The 19746-nt window shown below is 51.0% G+C and overlaps 1 protein-coding gene across 1 annotated transcript; it reads right to left on the reverse strand.

The window, feature by feature from the left end:
* Positions 1-78: 78 nt before the first annotated feature.
* On the reverse strand, positions 79-15562 carry LOC123067709 (transcription factor IIIB 90 kDa subunit). Its single transcript, XM_044490392.1, has 10 exons — positions 15342-15562; positions 14090-14171; positions 13743-13824; positions 13580-13652; positions 13416-13501; positions 13254-13330; positions 1379-1435; positions 1193-1305; positions 589-668; positions 79-514 (listed from the first exon to the last, which is right to left on the reverse strand). The coding sequence occupies exons 2-10, from the start codon at positions 14152-14154 to the stop codon at positions 371-373; spliced, it is 777 nt and encodes a 258-aa protein (XP_044346327.1). The 5' UTR covers positions 14155-14171; positions 15342-15562; the 3' UTR covers positions 79-370.
* Positions 15563-19746: the final 4184 nt, after the last annotated feature.

The raw sequence follows: 19746 nt of genomic DNA on the forward strand, positions 1-19746 counted from the left end.
TTTTAGAACATTGACAAAAGATGCACCTGCCAAGTAACAAGAGTTCAAAATCCAAACTCAATGCACACTTGAGAAACCAAAAAAAAAAAAGGCTATGTGCACTGTACTAGCTGATTTCAAATTATGCTAGTAATAGTAGCTACTATTCACATGATTTCTCCCTTTTGTTTCCAGATGTGTGGATCCCATGCTGATTTGAAATTTGCTCCTTCGAAGCATGTCCTATCAATGTTGTAAATATGTTTCAGAAATTTCCATGCTATTGTGTGCCATGTTCGCCGGTTGCACAGGAACCAGCAAAAGGATAGACACATCATATATGTTCTTATTAGTGCTGCATGTGCGCAATAAATGCCAAAACTACAAAGAATTACATTAAGGACAAAATTCGCAAATAAGTTGATCCATCCGGAGCATCCGGGCTTACAATATCTGCCTTGGTGTACATATATCCATGAGAAAGTGCAGCTATATATAATGTTGCACCGCATAAACCACTTGGCTTCCTCCCAGTCTGCGACATAGGACAAGCTATTACAACCTTACAAAAGAACCTAAATAAGAAACTAGAATGATGACGATACTAGCCTGCATCCAGTCTCGCTTCATGCTAGCTACAATGCGTAAAGCTGTGCACGAGACAGCATTGTCCCTTTTCCCCAATAAACCTACACATTACCAACAATGAAGCAAAATCGCAAATAATTAAAAGCACATTGATTCTATTTGCTAGCCGATGTAATTGTCTAGCCTTCCCTATGAAGGCTATATTGCTTGGCAGAACTCGAAATCCTTGACAGGCACAGAAAATATTGACCATTAAAGCGAGCAAACATAGCTCCCGTGATTCATGTATATATACATTATTCTGAATATGCTACCATCAACCATAGAATTTGAAATTGATAACGTATGATTAACAGGTGTTATACTTCTTGGAGAAAGGCGCATCCATTTATATCTTCAATGCAAAAGAAGCAAACATCTAGACTTCATAACATTTGCTTCCTTATCACAAACACAATCAAGAAATCCAGACTAGAAGGCATACCCCACAAAGAACTACCTTTTCACAAACAGAAGAGACACGTGAAAAATTGTAAATGCTTTGATATTCATTAATGTATAAGCATGTAACTAAAAGTTTTGTGTATCTTATATAAGATAAGAATGCACATGTATGTCAACTTACGTTCGGTAAAACGGTGGATGAAAAGGCTAAGATCTACAAGCTTTTGAACAATTGGGTGTTCTCCGAGTAGCAAAACTTGGCAAAGCTGCAGAAAAACAGCACCTAGGACATATCTGAAACATAAATCAAGATGAGCCCTTTCAACAAAGACTGCAAGATGAAGGACATGAGAATGTGAGTACTTACACACTTATATGCAAATAGTCCAAGAAATCAATAAGAAGATAGGGTTTTTCACTTCGCCTGACAAAACAATTAGTTGAATATGGACATTAGTATTACCCAAATAGCTTAAAGATACCAAAACGACAATCATTGTACAGGGAGCAAACATCGACACAAGCATGAAAGGGCGACACAGGGACAAGAAAAACTGAAGAAGCAAACAGAAAAAATGACTGTTTGGACAGTGGTAAATGAAACATAAGTGTGTCGTGCCTTCTATTGGGCATGACCCAAGTCTACAAGGTGCCACTTTGACTGCTAATTCCTATCACACAAAAACGATATACTAATTAGAATTATATTAGGCATGCACTATGAAAGTGCATTTCCTGATGATTCTTTTGGTACCAGTTTTATGTGAACAGGGTAGGCACTAGGCACCCACCCTTCTATATATTGATGGTCGAAGTTAAAAATATTTAACCAGAATGGATGAGACTTATCTTGAACTTGTAGTGTGTTACGGCAATTGTTGAACTTCAGAAATAAATAAGTGCGTGTACCCCTGATGAGTAGTAAATTCAAAAAATATACTAGAAAAATCAAAAAATCTGAATTATTGTTTGTAACATACATACATGCCAACCGGTATACCGCGTATGAGTTTCACAAAGAAATGACATCTGTGATATGATATTCCGGGCAAAAATGACAATCGAAGCTATATTAAAAACACTGTTTGATGAATAGTAAGGTTCTGATTGTATTTTCTACACTAAGAATACCACACAGGTGTCTTTTCTTCACGAAACCTCATACGTGAGTAGAATGGTCAACCAAATACCCCAAAATTTCAGAATATTTGGATTTTTCTATTTCTTTTTTAAATTTACTATTCATGCGGGTGCGCATGGAACCATGTTCACCTTTGTACTTTCGATGTACTTAGAAGAATTTTGCATGCATATTTCTGTAGAAGCTTAGCTTGATCATAGCCATCTTAGTGATGGATAAGTCTGTGTACTAGGGTCCTTGTGGGGCTGCAGCACATGGTCCTTGTGGCAGTTAGGAGGATAAAGTCCTGGACCATCAAGGACTGGCTGTTAGGATAGAGTTCTGTTCTTGACCATCAAGGACTGTCAGTTAGCATCTTAGACTAGCATCTTAGCATATGCCTTGGCTGGCTAGCAGCCTATAAATATGTATCCCCAACCCCTCAGGTTGGCATGGCATTGTGTGAGAAATAAACCAACGAAAAATTGTCCCAACTCTCCTAGTGTCATCCACATCTATCAATGCTCAGGCTGAAAGGTCTAACAAGTGGTATCAGAGCCAGGTTAACCTGCACCCTGAGCATTTCCTGTGAGCAGCCCAAGTCGGTAGCAGCAGCTGCTCCGTCTGCCTCTGGTTACCTTCCTCCCTCCGAACTGTCGAGCAGCAGCTCGTCTTCATCAGCCTCCTCTTCACGCAACAGCCCCCCTGCAGCGAGCCATGTCTGCAGGTCGCTCTCAGCACACGGCTACCTCGAGCATGCGGCGCCGGCAAGAGGCCGAGCGCGCCGTGGCAGAGGAGCGTGAGCGAGCGGCTGTAGCAGCGGCTGCTGCGGCGGCAAGAGTGTCGAGGCTGGCTGCAGCGGAGCTGGCAGCAGCCAGAGCGGAGGTAGAAGCAGCCAGGGCGGAGGTAGAAGCAGCAGCAGCAGCAGAAGCAGCCCGTGAGGCTACGGCGGATGCCAAGGCACTCCGCGGCAGCCCCGGCAGCTCCAGCAGCTCCGCGCCTGCGGACGACGGCGCCGACGCAGATCGCGCCAAAGTGGCGCAGGAGCGGACGGCGCAGTGGGCAGCCGAGCACGCCCGCGCTCCAGGTGGAGGCGCGCACCGCGACGGCGGCTGCAACGACCAGGACCGCGGCCTCTACGAGGTCCGGACTGTGGTCAGGGATGTTGGTTCCAGTGTTGGGTGGCCTACCCTCACTAAAACCAACTACGTCGAGTGGGCCGGGATCATGAAGGTCAGGCTCCAGGTGCGGCGCATGTGGGAGGCAGTCCAGGACAGCAACGTCGACCACCTAGAGGATCGACGGGCGCTGGACGCCCTCATTGCCGCAGTCCCGCCCGAGATGCAGTTCTCGCTTTCCAACAAGCGGACTGCCAAGGAGGCTTGGGACGCCATCGCCGCAGCACGCATCGGCAGCGACCGTGCTCGCAAGTCCACCCTGCAGGCACTTCGTAAGGAGTGGGAGAACCTGGGCTTCAAGCCAGGTGAGGACGTTGATGACTTTGCTCTCCGTCTCAACACTCTGCTGCAGAAGATGGTGAAGTTTGGCGATGCCACCTACACCGAGGAGAGAGCTGTCGAGAAGCTTTTTCGGTGCATTCCCGAGAAGTACAAGCAGATGGCTCGCTCGATCGAGTCGTTGCTGGACCTCTCCACGATGACGATCGAGGAGGCGATAGGTCGACTCAAGGTCGTCGACACCGACGAGCCACAGCCCCCCTCGGGGCCCGTCACCACCGGCGGGAAGCTGCTCCTAACTCGGGAGCAGTGGGAACCCAGCCTTGGTGACAAGAAGAAGGGGGAGCCTTCCTCCTCGACGGGCGGCCGCAAGCGTGGCAAGCAGCGTAAGGCGCGAAGAGGCCCCCCGGGCAGGGCACAAGGACGTGCCGAAGGTGACGCCCGCGGAGGCGCCAAGGACGGCGCCGCTGGCAAGCCCAGGCCGGCACAAGACAACAGTTGCCACAACTGTGGCCGGTTTGGCCATTGGGCCAATGAGTGTCGGCAACCACGACAAGGCCAGGCTCACGTCGCACAGGCGAAGGAGGAGACGGCTCTGTTCATGGCGCATGCAAGCATTGAGCTACCCTCGGCGACTCCAGTCGCAAAGGCTTTCATCCACCTCGATGAGCCAAAAGCACATGCTCTTCTCGGCGATGGCTCCGGGAAGGACAAGGCTACGGGGTGGTGCCTCGACACCGGCGCCACCCACCACATGACCGGTCGAAGGGAATTCTTCGCCGAGCTCGACTCCGATGCGCGAGGCTCCGTCAAGTTCGGGGATGCCTCCGCTGTGGAGATAAAGGGCGTCGGCTCCGTCATCTTCACCACCAAGATGGGAGAGCACCGGCTGCTCACCGGTGTCTACTACATCCCCGCGCTAAGGAATTCCATCATCAGCTTGGGACAGCTGGATGAGAACGGCTCACGCGTGCTGATTGAGCATGGGGTCCTACGCATCTGGGATCGCCAGCGTCGCCTTCTCGCCAAGGTGCCCAGAGGTGAAAATCGACTCTACGTCCTTGATGTGCAGGTGGCACAACCGGTCTGTCTCGCTGTCCGTCGAGACGACGAGGCGTGGCAGTGGCATGAGCGCTTTGGGCACCTTCACTTTGAGGCCCTAAAGCGTCTAAGTGCCAAGGAGATGGTGCGAGGCCTGCCATGCCTCGACCATGTGGAGCAGTTCTGCGACATCTGCGTACTGACAAAGCAGAGACGACTCCCCTTTCCCCAACAGGCGAGTTTTCGGGCTAAGGAGAAGCTGGAGCTCGTGCACGGAGACCTGTGCGGCCCGGTGACGCCAGCCACACCAGGAGGTCGACGCTACTTCCTGCTGCTCGTCGACGATCTCTCCCGCTACATGTGGGTGATGATCCTCGGCAGTAAGGGAGAAGCGGCGGACGCCATCAGGCGCGCGCAGGTTGGTGTGGAGGCGGAGAGCGGCCGCAAATTGCGAGCGTTGCGCACTGACAACGGCGGCGAGTTCACGGCGGCTGAATTTGCGTCGTACTGCGCCGATGAGGGCATCCAGCGCCACTACTCCGCGTCGTACAGCCCGCAGCAAAACGGCGTCGTCGAGCGGCGCAACCAGACGGTTGTGGGGATGGCTCGGGCTCTCCTCAAGCAGAGAGGGATGCCGGCTGTCTTCTGGGGAGAGGCGGTGCTAACGGCCGTCTACATCCTCAACCGCTCTCCTACTAAGGCACTCGACGGCAGAACTCCGTACGAGGCCTGGCATGGGCGGAAGCCGGCGGTCTCTCATTTGCGGGTCTTTGGCTGCCTTGCGTTCGCCAAGGAGCTCGGCCACATCGGCAAGCTCGACGACAGGAGCACTCCGGGAGTCTTCATCGGCTACGTGGAGGGCTCAAAGGCCTACCGCATCCTCGACCCAAAGACACAACGTGTGCGCACAGCGCGAGACGTCGTGTTCAACGAAGGGCGAGGGTGGCAATGGGACAAGGCGGTGGACGACGGCTCGACGCCGACGTATGACGACTTCATTGTCGAGTACGCTCACTTCAAGGAAGCTGGGGGAGCAAGCAGCTCCTCTTCACCGGGCACGTCTACCCCGGCCCCCAAAACTACATCGACTCCGGCGCCTGCTACACCGACGACACCACAACCGGCGACGCCGCATACTCCAGCCCCGGCGGTCGCCACTCCGGGCTCGTCTTCATCAGCACCAGCTCACGCAGAGCACAACCCGATGAAGTTCGCTTCCCCGCTCACTCACGACGAGGAGCGGGTCGACGCATGGTATGGAGGCGAACCGCTGCGGTACCGTACGATGGATAATGTGCTCGGCGACCAGCCGGTGCCAGGACTGGTGCCACGTGACCTGGAGGCACAGCTACAGCTCGTGTGTGAAGACGGCGAACCACGGTCCTTTGCAGAGGCCGAGAGAGACGCGGCATGGCGCGCCGCGATGAAGTTGGAGATGGATGCGGTCGAGCAAAACCGCACCTGGGAGCTTGCTGATCTCCCTCGAGGTCACCGCGCAATCACCCTTAAGTGGGTGTTCAAGCTGAAGAGGGATGGAGCCGGCGCCATCATCAAGCACAAGGCTCGTTTGGTGGCCCGAGGCTTCTTGCAGCAGGAAGGAGTCGACTTCGACGACGCTTTCGCTCCCGTGGCACGGATGGAGTCCGTGCGACTTCTCCTTGCGCTGGCTGCCCAGGAGGGCTGGCGTGTCCACCACATGGACGTTAAGTCGGCATTCCTCAATGGTGACTTGAAGGAGGAAGTCTACGTGCATCAGCCACCGGGGTTTACGATTCCCGGCCAGGAGGGCAAGGTGCTCCGCCTGCGCAAGGCTCTCTATGGCCTGCGGCAGGCACCCAGGGCGTGGAACGCCAAGCTGGACTCCACGCTGAAGAAGATGGGTTTCGAGCAGAGCCCGCATGAGGCTGCCGTCTACCGACGGGGGAGTGGAGGAAATGCCCTGCTGGTGGGCGTCTACGTTGACGACCTGGTGATCACCGGCACCAAAGGTGCAGAGGTGGCGGCGTTCAAGGAAGACATGAAGGCCACGTTCCAGATGAGTGACCTGGGGCTCCTCTCCTTCTATCTAGGGATTGAGGTGCACCAGGACCACTCCGGGATCGCGCTTCGACAGTCCGCCTACGCCAAGCGCATCGTTGAGCTAGCTGGGCTCACCGACTGCCATCCAGCTCTCACTCCGATGGAGGAGAGGCTGAAACTAAGCCGCGACAGCACGACGGAGGAAGTGGATGCTACGCAGTACCGACGCCTTGTGGGGAGCCTTCGCTACCTCACTCACACACGGCCGGACTTGGCATTCTCCGTCGGCTATGTCAGTCGGTTCATGGAGCGACCAACGTCGGAACACCAGCAGGCAGTGAAGAGGATCGTCCGCTACATAGCAGGGACCCTCGACCACGGCCTCCACTACCCTAGGTGTCCTGGGGCGGCACACTTCGTCGGGTACAGCGACAGCGACCACGCCGGCGACATCGACACCAGCAAGAGCACGAGCGGGATCCTCCTCTTCCTCGGCAAGTGTCTCGTGAGCTGGCAATCAGTCAAGCAGCAGGTGGTGGCCCTGTCCAGCTGTGAGGCTGAGTACATAGCGGCCTCCACCGCCTGTACTCAGGCGCTCTGGCTTGCTCGACTACTTGGTGATCTTCTCGTTCAAGACACCAGAACGGTGCAGCTCCTGGTGGACAGCAAGTCCGCCCTGGCCCTGGCAAAGAACCCCGTGTTCCACGAACGGAGCAAGCACATCCGACTGAGGTATCACTTCATCCGCAGCTGTGTGGAAGAAGGGAGCATCGAGGCGAGCTACATCAACACCAAGGATCAGCTCGCAGACCTGCTCACCAAGCCCCTTGGGAGGGTCAAGTTCCTCGAACTTTGCTCCAGGATTGGGATGATTCAACTCTCCCACAAGACGACGTACAAGACTTAGGGGGAGAATGATGGATAAGTCTGTGTACTAGGGTCCTTGTGGGGCTGCAGCACATGGTCCTTGTGGCAGTTAGGAGGATAAAGTCCTGGACCATCAAGGACTGGCTGTTAGGATAGAGTTCTGTTCTTGACCATCAAGGACTGTCAGTTAGCATCTTAGACTAGCATCTTAGACTGGCATCTTAGCAGCATCTTAGCATATGCCTTGGCTGGCTAGCAGCCTATAAATATGTATCCCCAACCCCTCAGGTTGGCATGGCATTGTGTGAGAAATAAACCAACGAAAATTGTCCCAACTCTCCTAGTGTCATCCACAACTATCAATGCTCAGGCTGAAAGGTCTAACAAGTGGTATCAGAGCCTCGTTAACCTGCACCCTGAGCATTTCCTGTGAGCAGCCCAAGTCGGTAGCAGCAGCTGCTCCGTCTGCCTCTGGTTACCTTCCTCCCTCCGGACTGTCGAGCAGCAGCTCGTCTTCATCAGCCTCCTCTTCACGCAACAGCCCCCCTGCAGCGAGCCATGTCTGCAGGTCGCTCTCAGCACACGGCTACCTCGAGCATGCGGCGCCGGCAAGAGGCCGAGCGCACCGTGGCAGAGGAGCGTGAGCGAGCGGCTGTAGCAGCGGCTGCTGCGGCGGCAAGAGTGTCGAGGCTGGCTGCAGCGGAGCTGGCAGCAGCCAGAGCGGAGGTAGAAGCAGCCAGGGCGGAGGTAGAAGCAGCAGCAGCAGCAGAAGCAGCCCGTGAGGCTACGGCGGATGCCAAGGCACTCCGCGGCAGCCCCGGCAGCTCCAGCAGCTCCGCGCCTGCGGACGACGGCGCCGACGCAGATCGCGCCAAAGTGGCGCAGGAGCGGACGGCGCAGTGGGCAGCCGAGCACGCCCGCGCTCCAGGTGGAGGCGCGCACCGCGACGGCGGCTGCAACGACCAGGACCGCGGCCTCTACGAGGTCCGGACTGTGGTCAGGGATGTTGGTTCCAGTGTTGGGTGGCCTACCCTCACTAAAACCAACTACGTCGAGTGGGCCGGGATCATGAAGGTCAGGCTCCAGGTGCGGCGCATGTGGGAGGCAGTCCAGGACAGCAACGTCGACCACCTAGAGGATCGACGGGCGCTGGACGCCCTCATTGCCGCAGTCCCGCCCGAGATGCAGTTCTCGCTTTCCAACAAGCGGACTGCCAAGGAGGCTTGGGACGCCATCGCCGCAGCACGCATCGGCAGCGACCGTGCTCGCAAGTCCACCCTGCAGGCACTTCGTAAGGAGTGGGAGAACCTGGGCTTCAAGCCAGGTGAGGACGTTGATGACTTTGCTCTCCGTCTCAACACTCTGCTGCAGAAGATGGTGAAGTTTGGCGATGCCACCTACACCGAGGAGAGAGCTGTCGAGAAGCTTTTTCGGTGCATTCCCGAGAAGTACAAGCAGATGGCTCGCTCGATCGAGTCGTTGCTGGACCTCTCCACGATGACGATCGAGGAGGCGATAGGTCGACTCAAGGTCGTCGACACCGACGAGCCACAGCCCCCCTCGGGGCCCGTCACCACCGGCGGGAAGCTGCTCCTAACTCGGGAGCAGTGGGATCCCAGCCTTGGTGACAAGAAGGAGGAGGAGACGGCTCTGTTCATGGCGCATGCAAACATTGAGCTACCCTCGGCGACTCCAGTCGCAAAGGCTTTCATCCACCTCGATGAGCCAAAAGCACATGCTCTTCTCGGCGATGGCTCCGGGAAGGACAAGGCTACGGGGTGGTGCCTCGACACCGGCGCCACCCACCACATGACCGGTCGAAGGGAATTCTTCGCCGAGCTCGACTCCGATGCGCGAGGCTCCGTCAAGTTCGGGGATGCCTCCGCTGTGGAGATAAAGGGCGTCGGCTCCGTCATCTTCACCACCAAGATGGGAGAGCACCGGCTGCTCACCGGTGTCTACTACATCCCCGCGCTAAGGAATTCCATCATCAGCTTGGGACAGCTGGATGAGAACGGCTCACGCGTGCTGATTGAGCATGGGGTCCTACGCATCTGGGATCGCCAGCGTCGCCTTCTCGCCAAGGTGCCCAGAGGTGAAAATCGACTCTACGTCCTTGATGTGCAGGTGGCACAACCGGTCTGTCTCGCTGTCCGTCGAGACGACGAGGCGTGGCAGTGGCATGAGCGCTTTGGGCACCTTCACTTTGAGGCCCTAAAGCGTCTAAGTGCCAAGGAGATGGTGCGAGGCCTGCCATGCCTCGACCATGTGGAGCAGTTCTGCGACATCTGCGTACTGACAAAGCAGAGACGACTCCCCTTTCCCCAACAGGCGAGTTTTCGGGCTAAGGAGAAGCTGGAGCTCGTGCACGGAGACCTGTGCGGCCCGGTGACGCCAGCCACACCAGGAGGTCGACGCTACTTCCTGCTGCTCGTCGACGATCTCTCCCGCTACATGTGGGTGATGATCCTCGGCAGTAAGGGAGAAGCAGCGGACGCCATCAGGCGCGCGCAGGTTGGTGTGGAGGCGGAGAGCGGCCGCAAATTGCGCGTGTTGCGCACTGACAACGGCGGCGAGTTCACGGCGGCTGAATTCGCGTCGTACTGCGCCGATGAGGGCATCCAGCGCCACTACTCCGCGCCGTACAGCCCGCAGCAAAACGGCGTCGTCGAGCGGCGCAACCAGACGGTTGTGGGGATGGCTCGGGCTCTCCTCAAGCAGAGAGGGATGCCGGCTGTCTTCTGGGGAGAGGCGGTGCTAACGGCCGTCTACATCCTCAACCGCTCTCCTACTAAGGCACTCGACGGCAGAACTCCGTACGAGGCCTGGCATGGGCGGAAGCCGGCGGTCTCTCATTTGCGGGTCTTTGGCTGCCTTGCGTTCGCCAAGGAGCTCGGCCACATCGGCAAGCTCGACGACAGGAGCACTCCGGGAGTCTTCATCGGCTACGCGGAGGGCTCAAAGGCCTACTGCATCCTCGACCCAAAGACACAACGTGTGCGCACAGCGCGAGACGTCGTGTTCAACGAAGGGCGAGGGTGGCAATGGGACAAGGCGGTGGACGACGGCTCGACGCCGACGTATGACGACTTCATTGTCGAGTACGCTCACTTCAAGGAAGCTGGGGGAGCAAGCAGCTCCTCTTCACCGGGCACGTCTACCCCGGCCCCCAAAACTACATCGACTCCGGCGCCTGCTACACCGACGACACCACAACCGGCGACGCCGCATACTCCAGCCCCGGCGGTCGCCACTCCGGGCTCGTCTTCATCAGCACCAGCTCACGCAGAGCACAACCCGATGAAGTTCGCTTCCCCGCTCACTCACGACGAGGAGCGGGTCGACGCATGGTATGGAGGCGAACCGCTGCGGTACCGTACGATGGATAATGTGCTCGGCGACCAGCCGGTGCCAGGACTGGTGCCACGTGACCTGGAGGCACAGCTACAGCTCGTGTGTGAAGACGGCGAACCACGGTCCTTTGCAGAGGCCGAGAGAGACGCGGCATGGCGCGCCGCGATGAAGTTGGAGATGGATGCGGTCGAGCAAAACCGCACCTGGGAGCTTGCTGATCTCCCTCGAGGTCACCGCGCAATCACCCTTAAGTGGGTGTTCAAGCTGAAGAGGGATGGAGCCGGCGCCATCATCAAGCACAAGGCTCGTTTGGTGGCCCGAGGCTTCTTGCAGCAGGAAGGAGTCGACTTCGACGACGCTTTCGCTCCCGTGGCACGGATGGAGTCCGTGCGACTTCTCCTTGCGCTGGCTGCCCAGGAGGGCTGGCGTGTCCACCACATGGACGTTAAGTCGGCATTCCTCAATGGCGACTTGAAGGAGGAAGTCTACGTGCATCAGCCACCGGGGTTTACGATTCCCGGCCAGGAGGGCAAGGTGCTCTGCCTGCGCAAGGCTCTCTATGGCCTGCGGCAGGCACCCAGGGCGTGGAACGCCAAGCTGGACTCCACGCTGAAGAAGATGGGTTTCGAGCAGAGCCCGCATGAGGCTGCCGTCTACCGACGGGGGAGTGGAGGAAATGCCCTGCTGGTGGGCGTCTACGTTGACGACCTGGTGATCACCGGCACCAAAGATGCAGAGGTGGCGGCGTTCAAGGAAGACATGAAGGCCACGTTCCAGATGAGTGACCTAGGGCTCCTCTCCTTCTATCTAGGGATTGAGGTGCACCAGGACCACTCCGGGATCGCGCTTCGACAGTCTGCCTACGCCAAGCGCATCGTTGAGCTAGCTGGGCTCACCGACTGCCATCCAGCTCTCACTCCGATGGAGGAGAGGCTGAAACTAAGTCGCGGCAGCACGACGGAGGAAGTGGATGCTACGCAGTACCGACGCCTTGTGGGGAGCCTTCGCTACCTCACTCACACACGGCCGGACTTGGCATTCTCCGTCGGCTATGTCAGTCGGTTCATGGAGCGACCAACGTCGGAACACCAGCAGGCAGTGAAGAGGATCGTCCGCTACATAGCAGGGACCCTCGACCACGGCCTCCATTACCCTAGGTGCCCTGGGGCGGCACACTTCGTCGGGTACAGCGACAGCGACCACGCCGGCGACATCGACACCAGCAAGAGCACGAGCGGGATCCTCCTCTTCCTCGGCAAGTGTCTCGTGAGCTGGCAATCAGTCAAGCAGCAGGTGGTGGCCCTGTCCAGCTGTGAGGCTGAGTACATAGCGGCCTCCACCGCCTGTACTCAGGCGCTCTGGCTTGCTCGACTGCTTGGTGATCTTCTCGTTCAAGACACCAGAACGGTGCAGCTCCTGGTGGACAGCAAGTCCGCCCTGGCCCTGGCAAAGAACCCCGTGTTCCACGAACGGAGCAAGCACATCCGACTGAGGTATCACTTCATCCGCAACTGTGTGGAAGAAGGGAGCATCGAGGCGAGCTACATCAACACCAAGGATCAGCTCGCAGACCTGCTCACCAAGCCCCTTGGGAGGGTCAAGTTCCTCGAACTTTGCTCCAGGATTGGGATGATTCAACTCTCCCACAAGACGACGTACAAGACTTAGGGGGAGAATGATGGATAAGTCTGTGTACTAGGGTCCTTGTGGGGCTGCAGCACATGGTCCTTGTGGCAGTTAGGAGGATAAAGTCCTGGACCATCAAGGACTGGCTGTTAGGATAGAGTTCTGTTCTTGACCATCAAGGACGGCCTATAAATATGTATCCCCAACCCCTCAGGTTGGCATGGCATTGTGTGAGAAATAAACCAACGAAAATTGTCCCAACTCTCCTAGTGTCATCCACATCTATCAATGCTCAGGCTGAAAGGTCTAACACTTAGTTTCATTTCTTGCTCTCTGATGAACTTCTCAATATGACACTCTACTGAAGGCACACTTCTGCAGGTTTTCACTAAGAAGTTAAGGGCATCCTTGGTTTGCAAGCCAATATTTGGCAATGGCAACTTTTTCAAGGTTGGCAAGGCAATTTGGTAGCAAATTTTGGGCTTGCCCAAATTTTGGCATCAAACGAAGCAGCCCCTAAATGAGCCCCTGGTCCAATCATAATAAATACTCCCTCCGTTCCAAATTACTCATCGTGGTTTTAGTTCAAAATTTGAACTAAAACCACGACGAGTAATTTGGAACAGAGGGAGTACAACATAGAATACACAGAGGCTCACCCGAAGTGGAATGGGAGAAGGTGATGTTTGAACAAGAAATATTTCCAATGGATAAGTAGGCTTTCAATAAAGCAAGGGACTAATTAGGTGAAAGCTTACCGGCAAGCAATGTAAAGACAAGAAGCTGCAACATGACTTGTTCGTCGGCCCCTAGTAAAGTTATTGTCAAGAGCTAGCTACATTTAAAAAAGGACAAATATCAACATATGAAAAATACCCCACCATTTTTGAAAATGTTTGTGTGATAACAAGGATGCATACTTTATAAAAGTTATGAGCAGTGCAAATGATATCATCTCCACCACTCACATGCAGGCCATGGACAATCTGCCAGATCTCGTCTCTCCCTGGTCAAATAAACCATAACACGATTCCCCCAGTGAGATGCATGATATGATAAAAAGAAAATGTGGTGAAAGAAATACCTTTCTCTTCAGTTCTTTCACGGGATAGTGAACCGCCCTTCGCAATGCCTATAATGTGTCCACTAAGCCGGCTCTATACACATTCAAAACAAAGCAACCAACAGGTACACATCAAATCAATCAAAGAAACTAAATATAAGTAAAGTGTGGTAGCAATACCAACCTGTCCCGAGGAGTCCTTGACAAAAGTAGGCTCGTCAGTATACATATCCTGATCAATAACCTTGCCACACATTCCACAACATCTGAAATCAACATGGCAAATAACATAAGGACACAGGTGCAAAAGTGCTTCAGCTGTGTTCACACAAATCTATTGTGAACAACTAATACTCCCTCCATCCAAAATCGCAATAGTAAGTAAGGTTTTTTTTTTGTACGAGTGTGATGACAGTATCAAATTTTATGTCACATGCCACTTTCTTTTAACAAATCAAAACATGTCTTGCATTTTGGAATGGGGGGAGCAGATTAGAAGAATAGTGAAAGACGAGAAAATGAAGGTCTTACGTGAACCCGTTGTCAGGATCCTTTACATATGGGCAATCATCATCACAGTGAGAACAGTACACCATTTCCGAAGAGAAGTTGGCTGCAGAGGATGATCCAACTCAGATCAGCCAGCGGAAGTTCATTGTATAATTCTGTTTAGTTCCAAGCATATACCAATACTCTTCAGAGTGCGAAAAAGGGTTTCCCCCCGCTTTATATTATAAAGCAACAATACTCTTCAGAGTGGGCACAAAGATGGAAGCAAACTAATAGCACACATCGGTTCTCACTATTTTTCTGTCCAACTTAAGTCTAAATGACACAGACGGTGTAAACATTTACAATTAGAATGTGAGGGTTGCCTACTTCTCTGTGGTGCGTGCTCATCTCTGGTGGCCAAACAGGGGAGCCTGGACATGGGCTCATCGGGAACATAGCACATGACCCTTCTTTTACAGTCCAATTATAGATATCAAAACGTGCAAGCAATCAAATCTGGATTTCGAGCACTCAAATTTCCATTCAATAAGACCACTTTAAAAAAGTTTCAACTCTTGACATTAACATTTCAAACCGAAAGAAGCAAAACAGAACAGGCACTCACTCTCAGTGTGAAACTAAAGGTTGTGCCCAGTTACGGTTATTGACTAAGAACATGCGACTTGCTCCTCAATCGATACTCAAATGTGTAGTGTCAAGAAAATTTCGTAGTTTAAATAGTTGATGCTCTTACTACCCCACTACACAACTGGGGCCTAGGAACTCGTACCCTCATTTTCTTATTAGACCGGATCGACAGGCATACAAAGCATCCAATGCAGTAGCCCAAAACAGCATTCAGCATAATTAATATTTTTCATTCCTAGAACCATCCTATGCTCCATGTACAGAAGTACTCGTGGCAAATACAGGGTACAGGCTGAGATTTGCATCCTCGAGAACAAAAGAAGTATTCCGAAAACTGCGGATTGACTGGAAACAGTCCTAGCTTCAGATTCCCGGTCTTCATGATATATATAACGAATATCCCCGCAAAAAAACGAATATGGGATGCAAATTTGACAAAAGGGTGAAATAAATTAAATGATAAATTAGGCCAGTTCCATCTCCGACTCGAAATGACCGATCAACATTTTGCCAAGTGAAGCAAGACATTACGTGCGGAGTTCAAAATCCGCCCGTCCGTAAACCGCCGCGACCGATCTACACAGAGCAACCTCCTAGGGTCTAGGGTTTATCATCGCGTGGGGATTTCGGGTCACATACATACCTTTCTTCCGCGAGGGGCACGGGCCTGAGAGGCAGCGGAGTATGGAGGAACCAGGAAGGACGGACGACTCGGAGAGAGCGGGCGCGGTGGGTGGGTGGACACGGGATGCGCGGGCGGCGGCGCGATCGACGGGTGCGGCGGCGGCGGCGGCGGCGCGATCCTCGAGTCCGGGTTCGAAGCCGTCCACGTGTTACCAAGATCTCGAGGCTTCCACGTGGGCCGCGTTGTTTGTCTTGCCCGCAGGGCCGCAGCGAGACGAAAGAACCGCTCGCCTCTAGCACCTTCATACATGGATCGGCCCAGCGTGTGAGGCTCGCTGACTCGCTACCGCACGTTCTGTTCTGCTGGTTTTTATATTTCTGAAATGAAAAATAAATTAGTTGAATTTTACAAACGTTCATCGCATGCTTCAAAAATGTTTGTGCAGTGTTAAAAAAGGTTTGTGCAACTTCTTAAAATATTGATAGCATTCAAAAAATAAATTGTGACATTTAAAGATGTTCGCATTCCAAAATTATGATAATGAATTTTTTAAGTATATTTATATAATTTAAAGAAAGTTCAGATAATTTATAAAAAATCTTTAGTACTATTAAAAATATGTTAATGTATTTCAAAAAATCCTGACATTTAAAAAGATGATAATACAATGTAAAAAATGTGTGCATTATTTAGGAAAAATATTTCATACTACCACTCAAAAATATGTCCATGCATTTCAAAAATATGCTCGTGATCTTTAAAACATATGTTCTCATAACTTAAAAAATGTTCTGTACCATTCAAAAAAAATGTTTGACGTTTATATGAAATTTTTAATATTTATTTGAGAAAACATTCAAACTTGTATTTTGAAAAAAAATCTACATGTATCAGAAAAATGTAAAAATGTTACGCATGTGTACTAAACATGTACAACGTGTATTGAAAAAGTCAATATGTCTTTGGAAAGAAAAGAAAAAAGAAAAAATATGGAAAAAATGAAAACCGATAAAAAACACATATAAGCAAAGAAGAAAAAACCACACAAAAAGGTGTTGGGCTGGCCTATTAGCGTATCGTTATTGGCGAGCGTGTTCTATGTATGCCTCCTGAATTGTAATGTTTGAGTTGTGCTTTCGGGCATACACACTAGGAGGCCTCTCACGCTTCAGCTTCCCAAGTCGTCCATTTCTTGACAAGGACGTCGTTGGCCGTTGGATGGGCATTGAACTTTCGTTAAGCATGACGATAGCCATAACCTCGGCTAGCTGCCCTAATGGACTACTATTGTTGTGGCATTTTTGGAGCTTCTCGTTTAATTAGGTCAGTATGCCCCGTTTTGGGTGATTTAGCACCCACATTGTAACTACAACAGGTTTAAACAACAATCAAATGTAGTCATTGAAACTGTTCATGCTGAAAATGAACTGAACAACTCATACTTAAACATCACATTGCATAATTGAACAATACACTGTGTATAACTGAATTAAACACATTATATGTTAGCTACAACAATCTTAACATCAATCAAATATAGGCATTGAAACTATATTTGGTGAAATTGAATTAAACAGTTCATACTTAAATAACACATTGCATAATTGAACATTACAATTATGTTAACTACACACAACCAAATATAGCAATTGAAACTGGTGTTGGTGAAATTGAACTGAACAGTTCATACTTAAACATAATGACGTCACATTATGCATAACTGAAATAAACATGGCATACTTAAACATTGAATGGCAAAAGCTACTGCAACAAAAGGGGCCGGTTGGCTAGAAAAAGTAGGGAATTAGCTAAAGCGACCTACTCCACGCCATCTCAGATGATCATGGGATCTTTCCTCCATTGTAAGAGCCACAAGTAAACACATCATGAGTTCCGTCCTTGTTGTTTCACATGAGTTCCTTCCACTTGGAAGAGCACGCATCATGGGTGCCCTCCATGTTATCGCAGATGGGATCCTCCCCCTGGAAAAGAAATTATAGTGGGTCCCCTCCTCCTCCTCGTCGTGTTCAATGAGATTTGACTTGGCAGTTGAGGATCCCAAGCCATGTCCTTTAGAAATCCCAAGCACGCGACATAGGAGATTAGCAGCGGGGCCATCGAGGAGATCGACGACAGTTGAGAATGGGGCGTTGGGGGTGGGCCACGTCATTTGTGCCATAACCCACTTTTAAGCCATCATTGTCGACGAGTTCTATATCGTACCCATCAACCATAAGATACGCAAATACGTAAGCCCGCTGATTTGAAGCCTTTTGCGGGCAACGCGCGGTGCCACAGCGGTGAGGTGCTCCTCTAGGATCATAATGTTCGAACACATGGTAGCCACCTCCTCCTCGTCCGACAGTGAGGCCACGATATACCTCTTTTTGGCCCTACACTCCTCGAGCTCCCTGAGATATGTAGTCGGGCTTAAGTGGTGATGCTTTGGAGTAGGTGACATGGGTTTGTGGGCAAAAGGGTGTTTTGCAGGCACCATCTAATTAAGCAACCCAGGTCAGCAAGGGGATGTAGATCGGTGGGTTACACTCTATCAAGGAGGCACGGGCAGACCGTTTGCATCTCAACTAGGAAGGTGTTGGGACCCCAAGTGCTAGGGTTTGTAGTAAGCAACAATTTTCTATCAAAGTGAATAACCTTCAGTTTTAATGGATCAGTTCAAATGTGCCCGCTGACATTTATGAGTCATATTTGTCTAGTCCGGTTGTAGATGCTCTAACTTGCTTAGTTTGATGAGTTAAACAAATCAATCTGATTCTAAAAAAATAAAAATAAAAAATCCTTGTTGTCATTCCTTCCATTTGGAAACTGGTGATTCCTCCTAGGATTCATGTTTTTATATGGATTTTGTTTAATAACAAGTTGATGACTAGGGACAATCTCAAGAAGAGAAACATCAAAAAGCGAAGACTGTGTATGCAGTTCTCGTAGTGAATCCATTCCATATATTTTTTGATTGCATAGTGGCCTGACACATTTGGGCTGAAGCTAATGGTTTTTTTAATAGGCCAATGTGTGGGAATGAGCCTATTGCCTCTGTGTGGGTGGCTCGTCGTAAGCTAAATGATCTTAATACTGTTAGTGCTACTATTCTTTGGGCCCACTGGACACACATGAATAGCATCATTTTTAACGGTGCTACTTGGGTCTTTCTGTATCAGATTTGGTCACTAATGTTAAGACCGGTAAGGAAATGGAGTTTGATCTTCAAGGAGCAGACATCGGCTCAGCTAGAAGATTTCTATCCACGGGTACTACAAATATACAGATTCCTTTCCATATTGAGTAGGGGTGAAGCTATCTTTTGACCTGTCAAAAGGGGTCCCAACCCATGAGGATAGGGTAATACATCTAAGAAATTATTCCATCGAACGTGTTCCCCCTTGATTGGTTGCCCAACTGCCTGTTAAACTTAAAGGAAGAGAAGGGCGAAGCACATATTAGTGTTTTGCCAATGGCACGAAGCGAATCTTGCAAGCCAGCATAGCCCTACACAAGATCAGATAGCCCTCAAGAGGTTTTCTCCATACATGAAATCCTTCACTCGTAGGGAATTCAAATAGATGTGTTGAAGATCATCAAAGAAAGGAAAAGGATTGAATTCGATCCCCCCCCCCATTTCTTTAAACCAAGAGCCACTCCTCCCTTCTCTTTTCTTTTATGTAATTTCAATACGATTTTGTTCCTGTTCATGTTTTCAATTTAGAACCCTAGAAAGTGAATAGAAAAAAAGAAAAATACCGCTATGATACGCCTTCCTTTACCTATTTTCTAGATTGTTTGATGTTCAATGGAGGGAAACTTGCCATTCCTTCTTTTCTTTGAAATTGTATGTTTTTTTAATCTGAACTAATTGTATCCTTTTTGTTCCCATCGAGCTTTCTTTCCCAGTGACTAAGGATTTTCACACTAGTTGTGTCTATAAAAAAATTTCTCGTAAAACACTAATAGAAGCGTTAGAGGGATTCACTTTCGAGAAGAATCGAAAAGAAAGTTTCCTATACTACCTTCTTTCCCACCTCTGGTTCTATCTTTTAAGAGGTTGTGCATCCATCAGGAATCAAACCTACTTTGTGACCCATTTTGCCTTTCTACATTGGTGGGCGCTTTCACCATTCAGCCATGGATGCTTTAGTGAGTGAACTAGGTTTTTATTTGAGAGCGAATTAGGTTTTTAGTGGTATCACTTCTCAAGCTTCTGTTTCTTCCATGAAGGGAGTTGATCAAGATGAAGATTGTTTGGAGGCAGAAGAACATGAGCGTCATTGCAAAACCCGTACCAACCCCTGCATCTGAGGCGGGCCTCGTGTCCGCTCTACATGTGATGTGCTTCTCTTCGCCTCCGGTTGCTTGACCTGCTTATCTTTTTTGCACTTTCTAAGTGCATTCTCTGTGATTGAGTAAT

The sequence above is a fragment of the Triticum aestivum genome, chromosome 1A, assembly GCF_018294505.1.
Source record: "Triticum aestivum cultivar Chinese Spring chromosome 1A, IWGSC CS RefSeq v2.1, whole genome shotgun sequence".
NCBI lineage: Eukaryota > Viridiplantae > Streptophyta > Magnoliopsida > Poales > Poaceae > Triticum > Triticum aestivum.

Coding starts and splice junctions, on each gene's coding strand:
- LOC123067709 (XM_044490392.1), bottom strand. CDS start 14,154: ATGGTGTACTGTTCTCACTGTGATGATGATTGCCCATATGTAAAGGAT. Junction 13,825..14,089: donor GATCCTGACAACGGGTTCAC/GTAAGACCTTCA, acceptor TGTTGATTTCAG/ATGTTGTGGAATGTGTGGCA. Junction 1,306..1,378: donor GACTATTTGCATATAAGTGT/GTAAGTACTCAC, acceptor TTTATGTTTCAG/ATATGTCCTAGGTGCTGTTT.